This window comes from Dunckerocampus dactyliophorus, chromosome 15 (assembly GCF_027744805.1).
Source record: "Dunckerocampus dactyliophorus isolate RoL2022-P2 chromosome 15, RoL_Ddac_1.1, whole genome shotgun sequence".
Lineage (NCBI taxonomy): Eukaryota > Metazoa > Chordata > Actinopteri > Syngnathiformes > Syngnathidae > Dunckerocampus > Dunckerocampus dactyliophorus.
Window position 1 is genome coordinate 16,467,443 of NC_072833.1, and position 17,923 is coordinate 16,485,365.

At 42.9% G+C, this 17,923-nt stretch overlaps 2 protein-coding genes across 2 annotated transcripts; one reads left to right on the forward strand and one right to left on the reverse strand.

The window, feature by feature from the left end:
* The first annotated feature begins 251 nt into the window (after nucleotides 1–251).
* On the forward strand, nucleotides 252–7,192 carry ccnb3 (cyclin B3). The gene is made up of 12 exons (XM_054752924.1): nucleotides 252–392; nucleotides 541–626; nucleotides 922–1,005; nucleotides 3,146–3,258; nucleotides 3,328–3,457; nucleotides 3,531–3,629; nucleotides 3,694–3,786; nucleotides 3,865–4,002; nucleotides 6,028–6,183; nucleotides 6,247–6,396; nucleotides 6,532–6,662; nucleotides 6,883–7,192. The coding sequence occupies exons 2-12, from the start codon at nucleotides 555–557 to the stop codon at nucleotides 6,950–6,952; spliced, it is 1,236 nt and encodes a 411-aa protein (XP_054608899.1). The 5' UTR covers nucleotides 252–392; nucleotides 541–554; the 3' UTR covers nucleotides 6,953–7,192.
* A 2,580-nt stretch (nucleotides 7,193–9,772) lies between these two features.
* On the reverse strand, nucleotides 9,773–14,521 carry LOC129168154 (plasma kallikrein-like). The gene is made up of 6 exons (XM_054753093.1): nucleotides 14,374–14,521; nucleotides 13,083–13,103; nucleotides 10,959–11,121; nucleotides 10,621–10,889; nucleotides 10,405–10,544; nucleotides 9,773–10,342 (listed from the first exon to the last, which is right to left on the reverse strand). The coding sequence occupies exons 1-6, from the start codon at nucleotides 14,429–14,431 to the stop codon at nucleotides 9,983–9,985; spliced, it is 1,011 nt and encodes a 336-aa protein (XP_054609068.1). The 5' UTR covers nucleotides 14,432–14,521; the 3' UTR covers nucleotides 9,773–9,982.
* Between the last annotated feature and the right edge of the window lie 3,402 nt (nucleotides 14,522–17,923).

The following is a 17,923-nucleotide window of genomic DNA, read 5'->3' on the forward strand; positions in this document are numbered from 1 at the left end:
AAACCACATACAAATTACGTATACGAATTTTAAAAAGAAAAAGAAAAATCGCCACCGCGATTAATTGAATGCCGAAAATCATCGTGCCTCGTTAACTGGTTTTATCTTAAATCTAAACCCGGAAAAGCAGATCCCCTACACACTTTCGAGGAGTACACTTTGAACAAACCGAGCGCTACTTTAGAATCTGCGCGCTCACCCATTGGCTCACTGCGCTTAAATTCTGACCAATTGGAAGCTTGTGCTGCAAAATTCGACCCGCTTGTGGAAACAACAGTTTTTGTTTTAAGGCGTTCTGCAGCGTAGGCTCAAATCAACGACATTTATCAACCACATGCTTCTTTTTTTCTCCGACACATTAACACTTCAGCTTTCAATAATTGGCAGTTAAGGTAGGAAAAACGTTTTTTGGGATGTTAACGAGCGATACTTTTAAACACACGTGTTGAAACAGAAAGGTTGTGTTTTGTGTGGTTGCTTGCTTTTCTAATTGAACCCACGACGCGTTTTAAACAAATCTGGGGTTTTATGGTGTTGCAGAGAAATAAAAAAACATGCCAAACGTGAGGAAACCATCAGTGGCTGCTGGGGGCAAGAAAGCAAAGCCCAGTGTTTCTGAGAACCAGGTATAAAAAAAAAAGGCATGCTGTTAATTCAAACTCTGTATTTCCCCTCCGCTTGCTTATTTGTGGCAGCCCACCACCAATTAATTCTGACCGCTACAGATCAATTCAGCCCTCACTATTACTGAATTCTCAATGCTTATGTTGACTCTTATTTTGAAGCATTTTACTTTGAAAGTGTCACTTCTGCTTCCTGTGTGGGCGTGTGTCAATTTAAATATCTTAGGTAGTGGCATTAAACATGACATGCACTTGTGCCTGAATGCGTAATGAATAATAGTATGTGCTTTTTTTGCAGGAAGAAGGTTCTCGGGTCAAGAGGGCCACTTCCCCATCTCGTGGAGCTGCCAAGAAGAGGACGGCCTTCATAGATCTCACCAATGTGAGGCTTTGTTTATACTCTTTTGTTGTGTTAGGAAAAGATGCCCTGGTAGTGTAATGGTACATGCTGCTGCCTTTTGTGCAGACAGTGCAAGTTGGATTCCTGGCCAGGGCCCTAATACCCAGCCATTGGAGATGTCCAGCGCTGGTCTCATGTCCGGCTAAATGGGGGAGTTGCATAAGGAAGGGCGTTCGGCGTAAAAAACGCCCCAAAAAACTAGGGCTGTCAAAAATAGCGCGTTAACACCGGTAACTAATTGATTTCATTAATTACGTTCAGACTAAATTGTCCATAGGTATAAATGTGAGTGTGAATGGTTGTCTCTATGTGCCCTGCGATTGGCTGGTGACCTGTCCCGGGTGTACCCCGCCTCTCGCCCGAAGTCAGCTGGGATAGGCTCCAGCATACCCCCATGACCCTAATGAGGACCAGCAAAATGGATGGATGGGTAATTACGTAAAACATTTTTTTTGCCTAGTTAATCCATACGCATCATGACAAGCGATGCCTCTGTTATGACGACAGATGGCGGCACAGTGTAGCCCCCCACAAAGTCTGACGCTCTTTCATTCTAACATGAACACATCAACAGTAGTGCAATTCCAACACCATATATGTCTCCAACTCCCAAACACGCCTCTAGCCTCGGAACGACACTTCCTCATGGTCACTCCGAACATCACAACGTCTTTTATTATGCGTGTATGTGTGGTCTAAATACACAAAAAGACAGGAAAAATTAAGTGGATATTCTTATCACTCACTTTGTAACTCTTGCCAGAAAATGAACTCAAAGCCTGATTTCAACTTAAGTTATGTGGTGTCTTTGAACGCTACCCCTCATTGCTCATAATTACACTGTTAAAATGTGATTCAAGTATTCTGCTACTATTAGCAAGACTAGTGTTAAGTAAATAGAGTTTCAGATGTGTGCTATCTTTTAGCTTGATTTAAATTTTCAGTTAATATATGGATACAGTGTGTGTGTATGTGTATATATATAAAATATGCATATTTCAGACATAGTTGCAAATAGTGATTAATCATGATTAATTTGAAAACTGGTTAATCTGATTAACATTTGTAATCATTTGACAGCCCTAAAAAAATCTAACAAACCTGTGATTGACTTGCTATGGGTGACTCCCGACAGGAAAAGTGATTGTGTTAGGAAAAGAGAGTACCCTCAGTGTTCTTCACCTGAGGATGCTGCTGACAGTGTATGCTTTCAGAGGGAACAGTAGTGAAGACATAAGAGAGAGAGAGAACGAAAACAATGGGGACAGCATTAACAACTGCTATTATTATTATTATTATTATTATTATTAAACTCCTCATTGTCTTGTTCTGATTTAAAGAAACTTCTTTCTTCCCTTCTTCATGGGAGGTCCCGAAAGGACACTTGACAGGGGACTTTCTATATAGAAAGACTGAAAGCAATCCAAGTCGTAAACTTGGCACAATGTGTTTATCCACATAGTAGACAAGTCAAAATAAGTCGATTTTAATTAATGCAATTGCTCCTCCGACAAGATGAATGAGAGCCAGGGGGAGCCATTAGCGGGTAGAACAAGTGCAGCGGGGCTCACTTGCTCTGGCCTGTGAGGCTCGCTGGGGGACAGGGAGAGCCGTCATCCGCAATGTGAGTCCTTGAGTAAAATGACAGCGTTTGTTTTACGACTAGTTAAGTGGAATAAAAAAAACTTTCATCACTCCGCGCTACGCCCTGTTTTATTTTCTCTTCTTCTCTATCCCCTCCTGCTCCGGTCTGGCCGCTCCAAATTTACACAACAAAACATCAAAGTCAAATAAATTCTGTATAACAGGGGAAGAATAGCTCACACTTTTCCCTGGTGGACCAAGAAAATGAGCACGTAAGGGCATTTAGATCAACAATACTATCTGCCCTCATGGCCGGACAGGACGAAAACAAAAGAAATAATTAAAAAAAAACTTCAAATAGACTTTAGCTCGTGTTTTGGTGCAAGTGGACACTGGATTTCAAATAGATTTTCATCCCTGTAATTTTATTTTTGTCCAGCCCTAGTTTCCTGCTCATGCTCGATTTAAGAGGGGATCAATTTTAGTAATTTTAAATAAATCCTGTGAGTTGACGCAATAATTTAGCTGTGTTTTGCAGTCTACTAAGGTCCAGATCAGCTTCCCTGGCAAGAAGAAGGATTTGGCAAAGAAGCAGGTGAAGAAAACAAGCGCCTCCTGCGTGTCTGGAAAGAAAACAGTCAAGCAGAATGGGTAACATTTACTGAATCCTCTCAGGAATAGGCCTGCTCGTGGCTTAAAAATCCCCTTTTAATTGCACAGGACCTCTTCTGAGACCTCTGGAGAGAAACCAGTCAAAAAGGAAGATGGAACTGAGACGGCGGAAGCAGCTGCAGCAGACAAGCTGGAAGCTGCCGTCTACGAGGTGCCAACACACCTCAGGAGACCCGAGGTGAGCAGCGCCATCCATGGAGATGGATGTGGGTAGAAGAAAAGTGCCGACTCGTACTTCTTCATGCCTTCAGGTTCCAGGAGAGTTTGACATCGACTCAGAGTACTCAGAAGACTGCTCTATGTGTCCTGACTATGCGATGGAGATCTTTGACTACCTCAAACAACGAGAGGTGAGCTCAGTGAGGATCGAATTGGTGAAAAGCCACCGTGTAAAAATCATTTTTGTTCTTTTAGGAGAAATTTGTCCTGTCTGACTACATGACCACGCAGCCCAGCCTCAATGTGGAGATGCGGGCCGTCCTGATTGACTGGCTGGTGGAAGTGCAGGTGAATGTCCACACACAACACATCGACAAGTGTCCACCCTGTGTCAGCTTGTGCCTCCCTGCCCCCACCTTTTTTAAGGAAAACTTTGAGCTGTTCCACGAAACACTGTACCTGGCCGTGAAGCTGACCGACCACTACCTGGCCCGGGCCCCCATCCACCGCAACATGCTGCAGCTGGTTGGCACCACAGCCGTACTCCTTGCCTCCAAGTTTGAGGTGTGGACACAAAGGCATCACGAAACATTCACTGCCTTGCCAAATTTAGTCAAAATAACAGCAGAGAGATATTGTAACTCAAAATATCGCTGTAATTAGAAGTGGGGCGTTAATTGGAACCATTATATGTGTGTGTGTGTGTGTGTGTGTGTGTGTGTGTGTGTGTGTTCACTCCTGATCAAAATCTTAAGACCAGTTGAAAAATTGCTAGAATTAGCATTTTGAAACAAAAAGCACTTTGGAAAAAGTAATTTATTGAAAACAACAATTCAACTGAAATAGGCTGTTTATCAGCTGATCAAAAGTTTAAGACCATCGCTCAAAAAATAACAAAAAACTCTCCAAACCAGAACAAAAAATGTTCTCAGTAGGACTCAGTAATGAGTAGCTCCACCGTTCTTGTTAATCACTTCAAAAATTGTTCTGGGCATGCTTGATGTGAGTGTTTCCAGGAGGCTCGTGGGAACATTGCTCCAAGTAGTGAAGATGGCTTCACGAAGGGCATCAACTGTCTGGAACTGATGGACGTTTTTATAAACTTCCCTTGCCATCCATCCCCAAATGTTCTTTATGGGATTTAAATGAGGGGAACATGCAGGATGGTCCAAAAGAGTGATTCTCCCTGAAGAAGTCCTTGGTCAAGCGAGCATTGTGAACTGCAGCGTTGTCCTGCTGAAAAACCCAGCTGTTACCACACAGACGAGGGCCCTCAGTCATGAGGGATGCCCGCTGCAACATCTGCATGTAAGCAGCTGCCGTTTGACGACCCTGCACCACCTGAAGCTCCAGTGTTCCACTGAATGAAAAAGCACCACAGACCATGATGGACCCCCTCCACTGTGCAGGGTAGAAAACATCTCAGGTGGGATCTCCTTGTCATGCCCGTAACGTTGGAAGCCATCTGGACCGTCAAGGTTACATTTTTTCTCATCAGAGAATAAAACTTTTTTCCACCTTTCAATGTCCCATGTTTGATGCTCCCTGGCAAAGTCTAAACGGGCAGTTTTGTGGCGTTGAAGGATTTGTTTTTTTGTTTTTTAAACCGTTTTGCCTGAAGGTGCCGTCTGATGCTTATTGCGCTGCGGTCGGCACCAGTAAGTGCCTGAATGTGGGTGGAAGACCGCCCTGTGTCTTGATGGACAGCCAATCGGATCCTCCGGCTCAGCGCAGGTGTGATGTTTTTTTTTGGGGGGGGGTCTACCACTTGACTTTTTTGTCCATAATGCTCAGGATCTTTCCAAAAATGTAGAATGACTGATTTACTGCACCCAACCTCAGCAGCAATGGCAATGGCTTATGCAGCTCGACAATCCGACCACGTTGAAAAAGAGAAAGCTTCTTAGCTTTAGCCATCAGGAGCGCATGACAGTGTGAATGCCTGACTTTTGATCAGCTGCTAAACAACCTATTTCATTTTTTTTTTTTTTTTTAATTACCAAAAAGTTCCAAATGTTTTTTGTCTCACTCCCCCTTCCTGCTTTTGCATGTTGTAGCTCTACTTAAAACCTCATTAAGATCCAAATGTGCAAAATGCAAGTTCTACCAATTTTTCAACTGGTCTTAAGATTTTGATCAGGTCTGTGTGATAGTGATAAGGAGTAAACTGCTCAGCCAGCAATAACAGTTCAGATAAATAATTGGAAACAACAGTACAGCAAGTGTAACGTGACTTTCACACTAACAGCTGAGTAGCAGCATTTTAAAGTGCATGCAGAGGTACATAAAGCAAACATTTTTTTCTTTACCTGAGCAAATCAGAGACTCGTTATTTGTGCCCATAGACCAGTAACTTTCAACGAATAAATTGAATAGAAGTGATAATTGGCGTTTTTATGGTAAGCAGACTTTGGTGAGAAACATTAGCATGGAAGCAATCATGCTAACTTTGCCTGCCTGGGAACCCCACTCCATTCATGTTCTACTAGCTACTACCACAAAACTAGTCTGGCCTGCAGCAATGGTGACCTAGTCAGGACAGAATCTCTCAGCTAATTTGACACGTTTGCCTCGTGTTTATTCCTGCAGGAGTACAGTGTGCCATCCGTCGAAGAATTCCTCTACGTCTGTGACGACGCGTACTCCAAGGAGGAGCTCCTCGCCATGGAGGCCAACATCCTGCGGACGCTCTCCTTTGACATCAACATCCCCATCCCGTACCGCTTCCTACGTCGCTATGCCAAAGTATGTGCATGTGGATTGCGCTTACGTTGTCGCGTCAATTTCCTTACTTGTTTTGGTCGACAGTGTGTGAACGCCGGCATGGACACGCTGACTCTGGCTCGCTACTTCTGCGAGAGGAGCCTGTTGGAAATGGAGCTGGTGGTGGTGAGGGGCTCACTGCTGGCGTCCAGCTGTCTGCTGCTGGCCATGCTCACCAAGGATCTGGGTGGATGGGTATGCCTGGGGCGTCGCTACCGCTATACTTATGATTAGCAGTAGCAGTATTATATTTATTTGCATTGTTTTTATTAGCATTACTGTTGTTGTCATTATCAGTATTAGCATACACTTATTTCTTTGTGCTTCTAGTCTCCCATCCTGCAATTCCACACGGGGTACGTATTGTCAGACGTGGCGCCCGTGGTCCGGATGGTGTACGCGATGATGGTGCAGCTTCCAAACGACAAACTGAACGCCATCCGCACCAAATACTCCCACAAGTAAGAACACTAAGGCTGAAGTAAGCATGTCAAGCCGGTAGATGGCAGTGTGACATTTAAAGTGAAGAAATTTCACACATTGGTGCCATGAAAATGGCATATTGTTTACAAAGAAACTAATGAACATTTATTTATGATATATAATTGTATTTTTGTTCTCAACTGTGATTATTTTATTTTGTTCTTGATGAAACTTAACCATTTTAAATTCATTTTTTAGGGTGTTTTTCCAAGTGGCGTCCTTGCCGATGGTTGACATGGAGGTTCTGGAGAAGGCCTTATCGCATTAAATGGCCTCCACCCTCCATCCCAAAATGTCCCACAGATAGACTTGTAAATATGTTAATGTTTGTTATTTATAAATGTTGTCTATTTTAAAAATGTTGTATTTGATGTTGAATTTGTGTGTTTTTAATATTTTATGTTAGAGAAAACACATTCATGGTAATCACCTGTCTCTAGCTTACAAATTGTTACATTTTACTGAATTTTGTTTTATGGCTTTTTGTGCATTCGTATCATGCATAATCTTTAAAATAAAGATGCTTGTTGTGTTTGGTAACCTGAGGGTTTTTTATTGCATGTTTTACCACTACTAACCAGTAGAGGTCGGTAATGTACCGCGACTAATGGTTTGCCGTTGTTGCTGGAGGTTCTGACTGACCGACAGGAACTCGTGGGGAAAAACGTGTTTGCTTGAGCAATTTCAGTTACAGTTAAGTTACAGTTTAGCATCTTTACTGAAATTTAAAGGCACCTTTCCATCACATTGACTTTTTTAAAAGTTTGAGGAAAAAACAAAATGCTGACTGACATTTCATGAGGCACTTTAGTTAGCTGAATCACTTTAGTTTAATTTGCTGGCTTGAAAGTGTGCAGGCTAGCTCACCCAGGCAAGGCGCTAACCTTAGCCACTTTTTTTGTTTTATTCAAAATGTAATCACTGGAGCCCATTTCAGATGGCAGAGAGCAATTGCAGGCAAAAATAGGCCCGCTGTTTCTATCAATTCACTGGTTAGCAGACACATTTTACGCCTTCGTTATGTTTCATTCCCTACTCCTCGGCCCAGCCGTTCTGTTATTTACCCAGTCGATTAAAGTGATTGATTGGCTGCTCTGTGTGTCTGTGCACGTGTGTGCGCGGTGGCGAAAGCAATAAGTGCAGATTCATTCAGATACACATCAGAAGAAAGTCCACATGAGCTATTGATCTCAGCACTACCTGTGTTGGCTTTGCACAAACAGGCAGCTTAACTTGTTGCAGTGCCAGACTGCAAGGCTCATGTCCAGGCCTTCTTTGCAGTGGAAAGATGCTTTGTTGTCACTCAAATCTGAGGATACAGTCCTGATTGCCATTTAGCTCGGAGCAACACAGCCAGGATTAGTTCCAAGATTAAAATGGCTTTGTACCCTAAGCGAGGCTCCATTGAAACTCAGCCAGTCGGTGGCATATTTCCATATAGAATTGAATCCACACTATCGTGCCAGTAGTCGGAATGGTGACAGTCACATTTAAGTACATCTAATAACATTCACTCAAAGTCACTTGTGTGATTTGAAAACAAATATCTTCCTGACACCCAGGAAAAAATATTTTTTTGCATTATATAGTACTGTAGTCTTGGTTGCCAGATTCAGAAAATGTATTTGTTTTAACGTCTTTGCAGTTGTCATTAATTTAGTGTTGCTTGAGGCACGTTCAAATTTAGCGCCTCCTAGGAAGCTGCGTAACAGTTGCAAACAGTCCCTTCAACACGGCAAGCTTTAGCTCTCACTGGCTGTCAGCCTTTCCTCCAACTGCAGCATGAAGTCATAGGTTGGTTTCCCTCTCAACTATTTCAGCAGAGCTCTATATCACTGTGCTGGCTGACAGCGCTGACAAATATCCATTGCAGGGCACATTTTGACCTGGAATGTACAAAGACCAGCCTGCCAGGATGGCTTTTGTCCCAAATTTTGTTTTAGCAACCACAGCACAACTGCTTATCAGCTCAAAAATAATAATAAAAAAGGTTCCCTTTGCTAAACACTTCAAAAATGCCGTCCCTGAGACACAAGCCTCTCCTCCCTCGACACCCAAAGGTCGACTGTGCGCAGGAATGACTCAGCCCAGCAAAGCATCTGCACCATTTTTTCCTTTCTCTGCCAAAATCTCCTTGCTTTGTTCCCATGGACAATTGTTTTTCCTCCCTCTTTTGTGTAAATGTGAGTGCACGCGTCACGCTGTTTGCTGTTTCCGACTGATACAGGTTGTGTTTGGCTAATTGTCTTGGCTGTGCCGACTCGCAATAAGCATTCCCCCAGCTGGACTGGAAAGGAAAGGGCAAGCTCACCTTGTCAAGGAAGAGAGGAAGACAGAGTAGGATGCTAGAAAACAGATGAGGCCAAACAATGGAGCTTCATGAATTTGGCACTTGGTGATTGTGGGTGTGTGTGTGTGTGTGTGTGTGTGTCTGGGATTTGATAACAGTAGCTTGAATATGGATGCAACACAAGCAAAGAAGTCCAGACAATGAATGCATCATCAGACAAGCTCTTCGCTAGGTTGTATTTGAGAATGTCTTAAAAGGTCACTTCAATTCACCCTAATGAGCACATAACAAAAAGAATGGCAATTAAAGCATCTGTCAAAATGGCCTCCACACATTTGTTTTAGCGTTAAAGCCCCAGACTATATAACAGGACTAGTCAACTAGCAACCACTTGCCTAACGTAGTTAGAAATTAAAACACTGTTCAAAGATCCTGTATGTAACAAGAGCGTTTTCTTTAGCGAGCCACTGTACCACACACAACGCTAGTCAAAGATCCTCTATATCAGTGGTTCTCAACTGGTTTAGCTGTGAGACAAGAGGCAACCCAAATTGCAGATTTTTTTCCAACTCAGACTTCTCCAATATCTTCTATTTAAAGGGACTATTTGCAACACAAAGTGAGCTGCGGCGGTGAGACGCGGTCCTCTCTTCATGGCGCACTCTTCTCCAGCAGATATCTGCAGCTGTGTGTCGGACGGAACCCGCTCGATGCCTTTCCCCTCCTGCTCAAGCTTGACAAAGTTGCCCATAAACATGGCGTAGCAAGTGAATAGCACAGACAAGAACACGAGGTGCGTTCACGGACAGTGGGTTATTCATTTTTATTTTTTTTTGCCCAGGCCACAGACTTCGCTGCTGTTTTTCAGGACCTAATAATGATGATGAAAATGATCCGTCAATTTTTCTATATTGCTGCGATAAGTGGAATAAAACTGGAAAACACCAAATGACTGCCTTCTTGGATTTAATCTTGCGCAAGATGAAACAGAAAAGCCGAAAGAAGCCGTCACACGTTCACAACGGCCGCTAGAACGTACATCGACCACACGGTGACACACAGCATGATGAAACATGAAAAGGCGCTGACACGAGCGACACTCCCGCCCCCTCCAAATACGCTGCTGTCGTCCGTGGGTGACGTGCAGGTGAAGTTGGTGTCTCTGTCCACCCCTGGGGAGGTGAACAAGTCGAAGATGGGAGTGTCGTTAACGTTGGCGATGGTGTTCACGATCCATTCTTTGTACTTGGACACTCTGGTATAGACACCGGGGCTTTTAGGTCGGGCGCAGGAAAAACCAAAACTGGTGATTCCCAGTAGGACCCAGGACAAATTATTTTTGCTCATCAAAGGCCCGCCTGAGTCTCCCTGTGGAAAAATCAGAACTCCATGAATACCCTTGTGACAGTGAGTGCGCTGCATCTGCTCACCTGACAGGAGTCCTTCCCGCCTTCTTTGAGCCCAGCACAGAGGAAGTTATCTGTTATCGTGATATCAAGGTAGCATTCACACTCTTTGTTCCCCACAATCGGCAGATTTGCCTCTTGAAGAATGTCTGGATGAGTTGGATCTGATTGGAATTTCCCCCAAAAAAATGTTCAAAGGAGGAATCCCTCAAGACTTGAATTACTGTCTTTGAACCTCACCGTCAACACTGGTGGTCCCCCAGCCGGTGATCCAGCTGCTGGTCCCAGTGTGCGCGGTGCTGCCTTCGTCGGCCAAGCAGATGGGCTGGGCGTAGTGGGTGAAGTTTACCGGAGACGACAGTTTCACAAGGCAAATGTCGTTCTCGAATGTTCTGTTGTTGTAGTCGGGGTGGCACATCACGGCTTCCATCTCCCGGACCACCTCGTTAGGGTTTGGACCGCTTTGACTTTGACGGCCCACGTACACGAATGTGTCCAAGATGTCCTCCCTAGCAGACAGAAATGTTTAAATCAAAAGCAGTCTAACAGCGATGACCTGGAAGTGAGTTATGACTTACTGTCCAACGCAGTGTGCCGCTGTTAGCACCCACTGGTGGCTGATGAGGGACCCTCCGCAGAAAGCAAAATCTACTTTGTTTAGGCTGACCTGCCATGGCCAAAATCCTGGGGAGGCGTCTTGACCACCGATGATTCTGGTGTTTAGTGCCGCCTGGCCGCAATCTAACCAGACGGATCATCATAAATCATTTTAATTATATGAGTAACCAACCGGAAACACGGCCTTTGGGTGTTTGTAGCTTTCTCAAGTCCTAAAATTGTTATTTATCTGAGGTGTCGCTCAACTCATGAGAAAAGACGATGCACGAGGTCGGGTTCACGAGAATGAGACAAGATGAGATTTAAACATTATTTTTAAGAAACGCACAATGAAAAAATACGACTGAACAAACAAACTTTTTTATTTAACCAAGTCACAAAACAATGCAAGCGCATTTTGAAATGTTTATTGTCGCTAAACGATATTATTGTCAACATTTTTTGAGACCAAATAAACCACTAATGTTACGTTAATACAGTATATAATACTAATAATAATGCTGGCTTTTGAACTCTATTAAAGAGCAGCATTTCTTTTGCAATGACTTTCTGTGAATGCACACCATTTTGTGCTGTTCCGTTTTCATTTTCTTTGAGTGAGCGTTGACTTTCAGAACGAAGGGTCTTCATTTCGATGTGTAGTTTTTTTGCCAGATGGGAAAATTGGGTTGGGTGATATGTTTGAGGTGGGCAATTTCGTTTTTTTGCCTTTTATGCTTTCAAATAAATTGGGCAGAGTGACTCGTTCGTGTTGATGGGCTCACCTTGCTCATTAATATTCCCACACGGGAGCTCGAGCCAGACATGAGTCACAATTTTGACGACTTTGGACTCGATTTGGCAATATCATCAGAGACTTGCAACTTGCTTTGGACTTGGACATCTATGACTCGGGACTCGACTCAGGCTTTAGTCTGATGACTTGAAAATGCTTGAGGTTTTCAGTGAGTGTGTTGAATAAAACGTGTCCCCATTGAAAGTATTCAACAAATGAGATCGTTATGACATTTCAACCAGACACCAAATTTTCCCACAGAATCTGCCTCATTGAATGCATCTATTAACATCCAATCAGGTTTAAGAACAAACAACGAGGGTGTGGCTTACATTTCTGTGAGCGCCAGACTGCTGGACAGTGGCAGTGATTAGCACCGAGGTGTGTCAACATGCCATTGAGGATCATTTCATTTGCATTTGCAAATCACGAGGTCATGACATTTTATTTATGACTTATAAGGACTCAAAAATGTAAAGTTTATGTCTTCAGACTTGGCTCAACCTGTCTTGTCTTGACTTGAGATTGACTTGGACTTGCCCTCTCCCTGCTCAGCCATGACTGCTAATTGTCGCTTCTCTGAGACTGCGTGTATGTGTCTGCACGCACACTATGGGCATGTGTCTGTGCACGAACCGTGGGTGAGCGACAGCCATTAATGGCACTCCCCATTTTCGGGCCGATCGATAAATGTCATTCAGTTTAACTCGTAATTGTCGTAATTGAGTGAATGTGTTCTCTGAAACCACTATTGGTGGTGGTGCTACATTTAGCAATTAAAAGTATTGGGACAGTGAGGTCAATTTCTTTATTTTTGCTGGAGACTGAAAACATTTGGGTTTGACATCAGAAGATGAATACGAGACCTGAAAGCAACATATCAGCTTTTATTTCCTGGTATTTACATACGGGTCGGATGCACAGTTTAGAAGATAACACCTTTTGTTTGAACCCACCCGTTTTTCATGTGAGCAAAAGTATTGGAACATATGACTGACCTGTGTTTGTTGCCCAGGTGTGCCCAGGAAGCTGAAATGTTGCTCTCGAGTCTCGTGTTAGTCTACTGACGTCAAACCCAAATGTTTTCAGTCTACAGCAAAAATAAAGAACCTGACCTCACTGTCCCAATACTTCTGACGGTCACTTTATACAGGAAGGGCTGACGCAAATCAGTATTGTTGGTGGGGGGTATACGCTCGATTCATTTCAAATTCTGATGTTGGTCATATATAGGTATGTTTTGCGTAACAAGAGGACTTTGCAATGCTGGTCCCGAAAAACCAGTAACGTTGCTAGCGGGGATGCTTACTTTGTAGCTGAGCGTGACAACCTGGAAGAAAAGAAGAAAAACACAGCTTGAACACATGACAACAAAACATTGTGTGAGCTTTGAGTCATGGGAAGAAATAACAATCTTTTTGTATACATCAACCTGTTGTAACAATACCACTGACATATTTTGACTTCCAAGTGCCATCAGCCTTGTACTAAAAACAGTAAGACGCTGCATAAAGAGGATGGACGGTGCTGTTCTCTCAGTTAAAAGTCACAGTAACATTTCATTCAAAGCAAACTTTTTTGAAAGAGGAAATGTACGGCTGTAATTAAAATACAGTACTGATTGTTGTACTGTGCTCGCTTTAACAGCTAATAAGTTAATTCAAAATTGTAGGTATTTTTTTTAACCACAATGTTGTTTGTAATTTTTTTACCCTGTGATGATTCTGGTATGCCACCCGCAGGCAGCGACGGACTGGTAATCTGTGAGTTCTAGAAAAGTCCAGAACGGCCGTCCAGTCTACGGCCGATAATTGGTCTTTTTTTTTTTTTTTTTTCCGGTCGACCGGCCCTGTCTAACAGTCTAACACCTAACGATCATTTGTCAATCAAACATAGGCCTACATTCTGTCAAAAAGCCAACAAAGAAGACACGAGTGTTTTGGAAATGGTGAGCAGAAAACGCAAAGAAAACGGTGGATGGCCGAAATTAAAAGAGAAAAAGTTATTGGAGAATGAAGCTTCAAAATGTAGGAATACTGAAAAAAAATAGTATGTGTGGGTTTTCAATTATTTCATAATCTCTTTACGGTCTTTATGGTCTCTTTACAAAATGTAAAAAATTAATAAAAAAAACAAAGTGGCCCCCATATCCTTTGATTTTCAGTATGTGGCCCTTAGTGGAAAAAGGTCAGACACCCCTGTTATAGTACAATATACTGATCTACATTGGATTGGTGTTTAACATCTTTATTGGGCACATCAAAGTGGCCCCACGTGCATTTCCTGTATGCCGTATCAAGATTTGTATTTTTTATTTGAGAATTTTATTTACTTTAATTACCTGTCAGTAGATTGCAATTTCATTTTCATGCTTCATTTTAAAAATCGTTTAATAATAATAATGAAATACGTCACAATAAGGAGATTTTTGAGAAAAAAAGTTGTTCATGCTCAAAAAAAATGTATTGAACCAAAACCGTAGCCCAAATACCGAGGTATGGACCGTACCATGAGTTACCTGGGACGTTACACCCCGAGTGTAAATGTAGATCAAATAATAATACGTAAAAGCCAAAGGTTACTGTATGTATTCTTCTTACCATTGAAGAAAGTAACGATGAACAGTGTCAACCCGCACAGGAGTCGTCCGAGAGCCATTTCGCAGCGTTGTGTTGTGCCAGTGCTTCTTGGGCAGTCCCAGCAGCGCTACACATTCTCTTATTTGTCTCTGATAGCAAGTCAAACATGTTTGACTGGATGACCTGGAGGCAGCAATACCGACACTTGACTTTTACAGTATGTCAGAGGTCACTCTCACATTCTCATCATCACAGTGGAGTATGCTTTCAATTTGTAGTGCGTATAAGATGAATTAAGATGAATTTAAGCAAGCATTTTGACAGTATATCTTGTCAAGGGACAACACACTCGTGATCAATATTTAACACCCCAGGACACAAGTCTATGATGGAGGATACTGAGTCTGAATGGGCCGTATTCTGTGTGGGACAACAACGAGTCAGTCGGTCGAGGCAGGGGTGTCAAACTCAACGGCACCCCTGAGAGCCACCTGACTACTTAATGCTATGCACACTGATGCATGCACTTTGTTTATCGCGAGGCCAACTCAGTGCTGTTTTCCACAAAGTTCTGCCTGAGTTGAACACAGACGGCGTAAGGGAAACATGCTTAACTGCAAGCACGTAGAAAAACATTTAAGTGCAAACAGGAGCATAAAGCCCTCAGACGAGGGGTCACCAACCTGTAGATCACGATCAACCAGACGATTTTTGTGACTTACTCGGTAGATAGCTGTTGTAAATTCCCTAATTATATGTTTATATTTATGCAGGTACTGTTCAGGGCGGGGGCCGCACGGTGGCAATTGTTAGCATGTTGGCCACACAGTCAGGAGATCGGGAAGACCTGGGTTCGAATCTCCGCTTGGGCATCCCTGTGTGGTGTTTGTATGTTCTCCCCGTGCGTGGGTTTTCTTATGTTCTACTCTGGTTTCCCCCCATGTGCCAAAAACATGCATGTTAGGTTGATATTAAAAATAAATATATTATTGCATCAGTGCACTCGCATCCCGGAGAGTGAGCAACAGACACGCATTTTCACCACTGAACACACCGAAACGCCTCACCGCTCTCCAAGCACGCACCCAACCCTGAGCTCGGTCCCTAAAGCCCGGCCAGGGGTGCCAGCACACGCCAATAGGGCAAAAGGCACAATTAAAAATGTGTATAACTTAAAAAAAAAAACTTTGCGCAAAATTTCATATGTACATGAGGGGGGGGATGGGGATAGGTAGATCTCGTCTAGGTTCACGGCCGATACCAGGGATCTTGGGCTCAAAAAGGTTGCCGTAGACCAGGAGTCGTCGGGAACCTTTTTGGCTAATGAGCCATGAAAGCCACATATTTTAAAATGTATTTCTGTGAGAGTCATACAACATTTTTTAACATTGAATACAATTAAATGCATGCATTTTTAAAGCAAGACCAACAATTTTGGAATATAATAAGTCTATTCTTTTTAATAACACTATTATATTAAAGTTATCCAATAATAAATAAAATACTTCTCATCAATAATGCGACTTCTAGTGCTGCCTGGTTTTGCACCGTACTCCACATCTTTCTTTCTTTTCTCCATCTTCTTCGTCAAAAGGGTCGGCCCTGTCATGTTCCGCAGGACAGGAGCGCGCACCTCCTGTCCTGCGCTCTTACTTTGGTGGGCTGCACTTCCTGCTGGGAAGAAACTGCAGCCGCTTCACCCCAGGTGGTTACTAGCAGCTGGCAGCGATTAACATTTGTGGGGTCTAAAAGCCCAGCGCCGCCTCGAGTACGGCGCCGGTTCAATGCTCGTATTCATCACGCCTGTTATGTAACCTGCGAAATTATTTACCTGCTACTACTGCCATTGGTGTTGTTTCGAAAAGCCTTTTCCTCTGTCGCCCTTCGTTGAGTTCCTGTGCAATTGTGAGTTCCTGCACCTGCTCGTGCACTATTAAAGATTTTTATTTGCACGCCGCTGCCCCGGGCTCTCCAGAATTAGCTAGCTGACTATTTGATTAAAGAAGGGAAGTTTACTAGTTGACCTTTCAATTACCCGGGTAGGCCACCACATTATCCGGTAATAGTCAGGTTTTGGTGTCTGACCTGGAAAATATCGTAAGGATAGCTGGCATTGGCTCTGGCCACCCAAATTGTTGTAGAAAATGGATGGATGGATTAAAATGCATAAGTTTGATATTTTTAACATTATTTTCAACACTGAGATTTCTGTACTGTTTTACTTCAAAATGTCAACAAAAAAAGCTCATCACCCCTTCATCAGATGGAGAACGCCGCTATTAATTAGAGTGTGTTTACATGCACAACAGCCAGAAAATACACTCCAGCCCCTCCATGTCTCAGCTTCCGGGTCAATTCTGTTCCCAGTGCACAAAGCAAGGATGATTGGAAGAGTTTGGTGTGGATGAATGGTTAACAAGTCTTCCCAGAAGATGAGAAGCTGTTTTTTTTGTGCATCAAAGCATATCCATGCATCTTAATTGCAGACATTGGTTTGGCAAACAATCCAGTGTCGTGGCAGTGTACCACGTACATTGTCTTGTCTCCATCACAGTGGTGTCTACCCGGGTCAGCCCCAGCCTGTGGTGATGATGGATGAATCACAGCTGAAGCCAATTTCTATATTCATCCACCAGGACATGTGCTCAAATTGACTCATTTTTCTTTGGCAGAAGCAGCAAAACTTTCCTTTACTGGCACCTTTGCGGTCAATATATCAACAGGCTCTTAATTCATGCAAATAGCAGACTTACCACTAAGCCCTCATGCTAATGCTACTACTTGATTCCTGGCTTTGTTCCACTGTATGGAGTACGAGAGATGTCGAAATATTCATAACAATAATGAGTAAGCCTCAAATTACGTAAGGATTATCAGCACACTGCTTGGTATGCTAACAACAACACAGACTGTTCTCGGCGCAGCACAGAAATATGATGGAAGATATTTCTGCATGAATTTGCTGTGGCCTTCCGAGGCCGAATGCAATCAGATTAGCATCTAATTTAATGCTGACGCCTTAACGGCACAACACAGGCAGGCTAAGTCAATAAAACACACAAGTGGGACAATAGAAAGCAAGTCTAACAGGGCTATTTAACAAAATTGTTCTGGGAAGTTTAAGAAAGCTAGGGACTGGGAGTAAATCAGGGCTTCTCCCATTCACGATTATCCTTATTTTGTATAGAATGTCAATGTAATTTTTTCCTTTCCTGAACACCGCACAGGGTTTAGAGTGTCATTCTTTTGTTTTCTTTTCTTTATTTATAACTTTATAACTCCTATTTGCTTCTTGATCATTTTTTAACACCTTCCTTTCTTCTCACCCAAGCAGAGAACAAAATGTAAATCACAAAAGTAAGCAAATAAAGTCTTGCGAGTGTCAACATGTGAAAGTTATTGAGTGAAGTGCTTGTATTGCCTGCTTGCTTTTTCCGCAGCAGGGATTTTTGGTTGCTACTTTGTGTGTTTTTTTGTCTGTTAGCTGAGCCTTTTTCTATCCTGCTACTTCCGTGTATGGAGCGTCCTTAGTTAGTTATTCTTTCATTGTAGTATTTTTCTCGTGGCTTGG

Coding starts and splice junctions, on each gene's coding strand:
- ccnb3 (XM_054752924.1), top strand. CDS start 555: ATGCCAAACGTGAGGAAACCATCAGTGGCTGCTGGGGGCAAGAAAGCA. Junction 1,006..3,145: donor CCTTCATAGATCTCACCAAT/GTGAGGCTTTGT, acceptor TGTGTTTTGCAG/TCTACTAAGGTCCAGATCAG. Junction 6,663..6,882: donor CGCACCAAATACTCCCACAA/GTAAGAACACTA, acceptor TTCATTTTTTAG/GGTGTTTTTCCAAGTGGCGT.
- LOC129168154 (XM_054753093.1), bottom strand. CDS start 14,431: ATGGCTCTCGGACGACTCCTGTGCGGGTTGACACTGTTCATCGTTACT. Junction 13,104..14,373: donor CATCGTTACTTTCTTCAATG/GTAAGAAGAATA, acceptor CTTTTCTTCCAG/GTTGTCACGCTCAGCTACAA. Junction 11,122..13,082: donor TTGTCACGCTCAGCTACAAA/GTAAGCATCCCC, acceptor CCGTCTGGTTAG/ATTGCGGCCAGGCGGCACTA.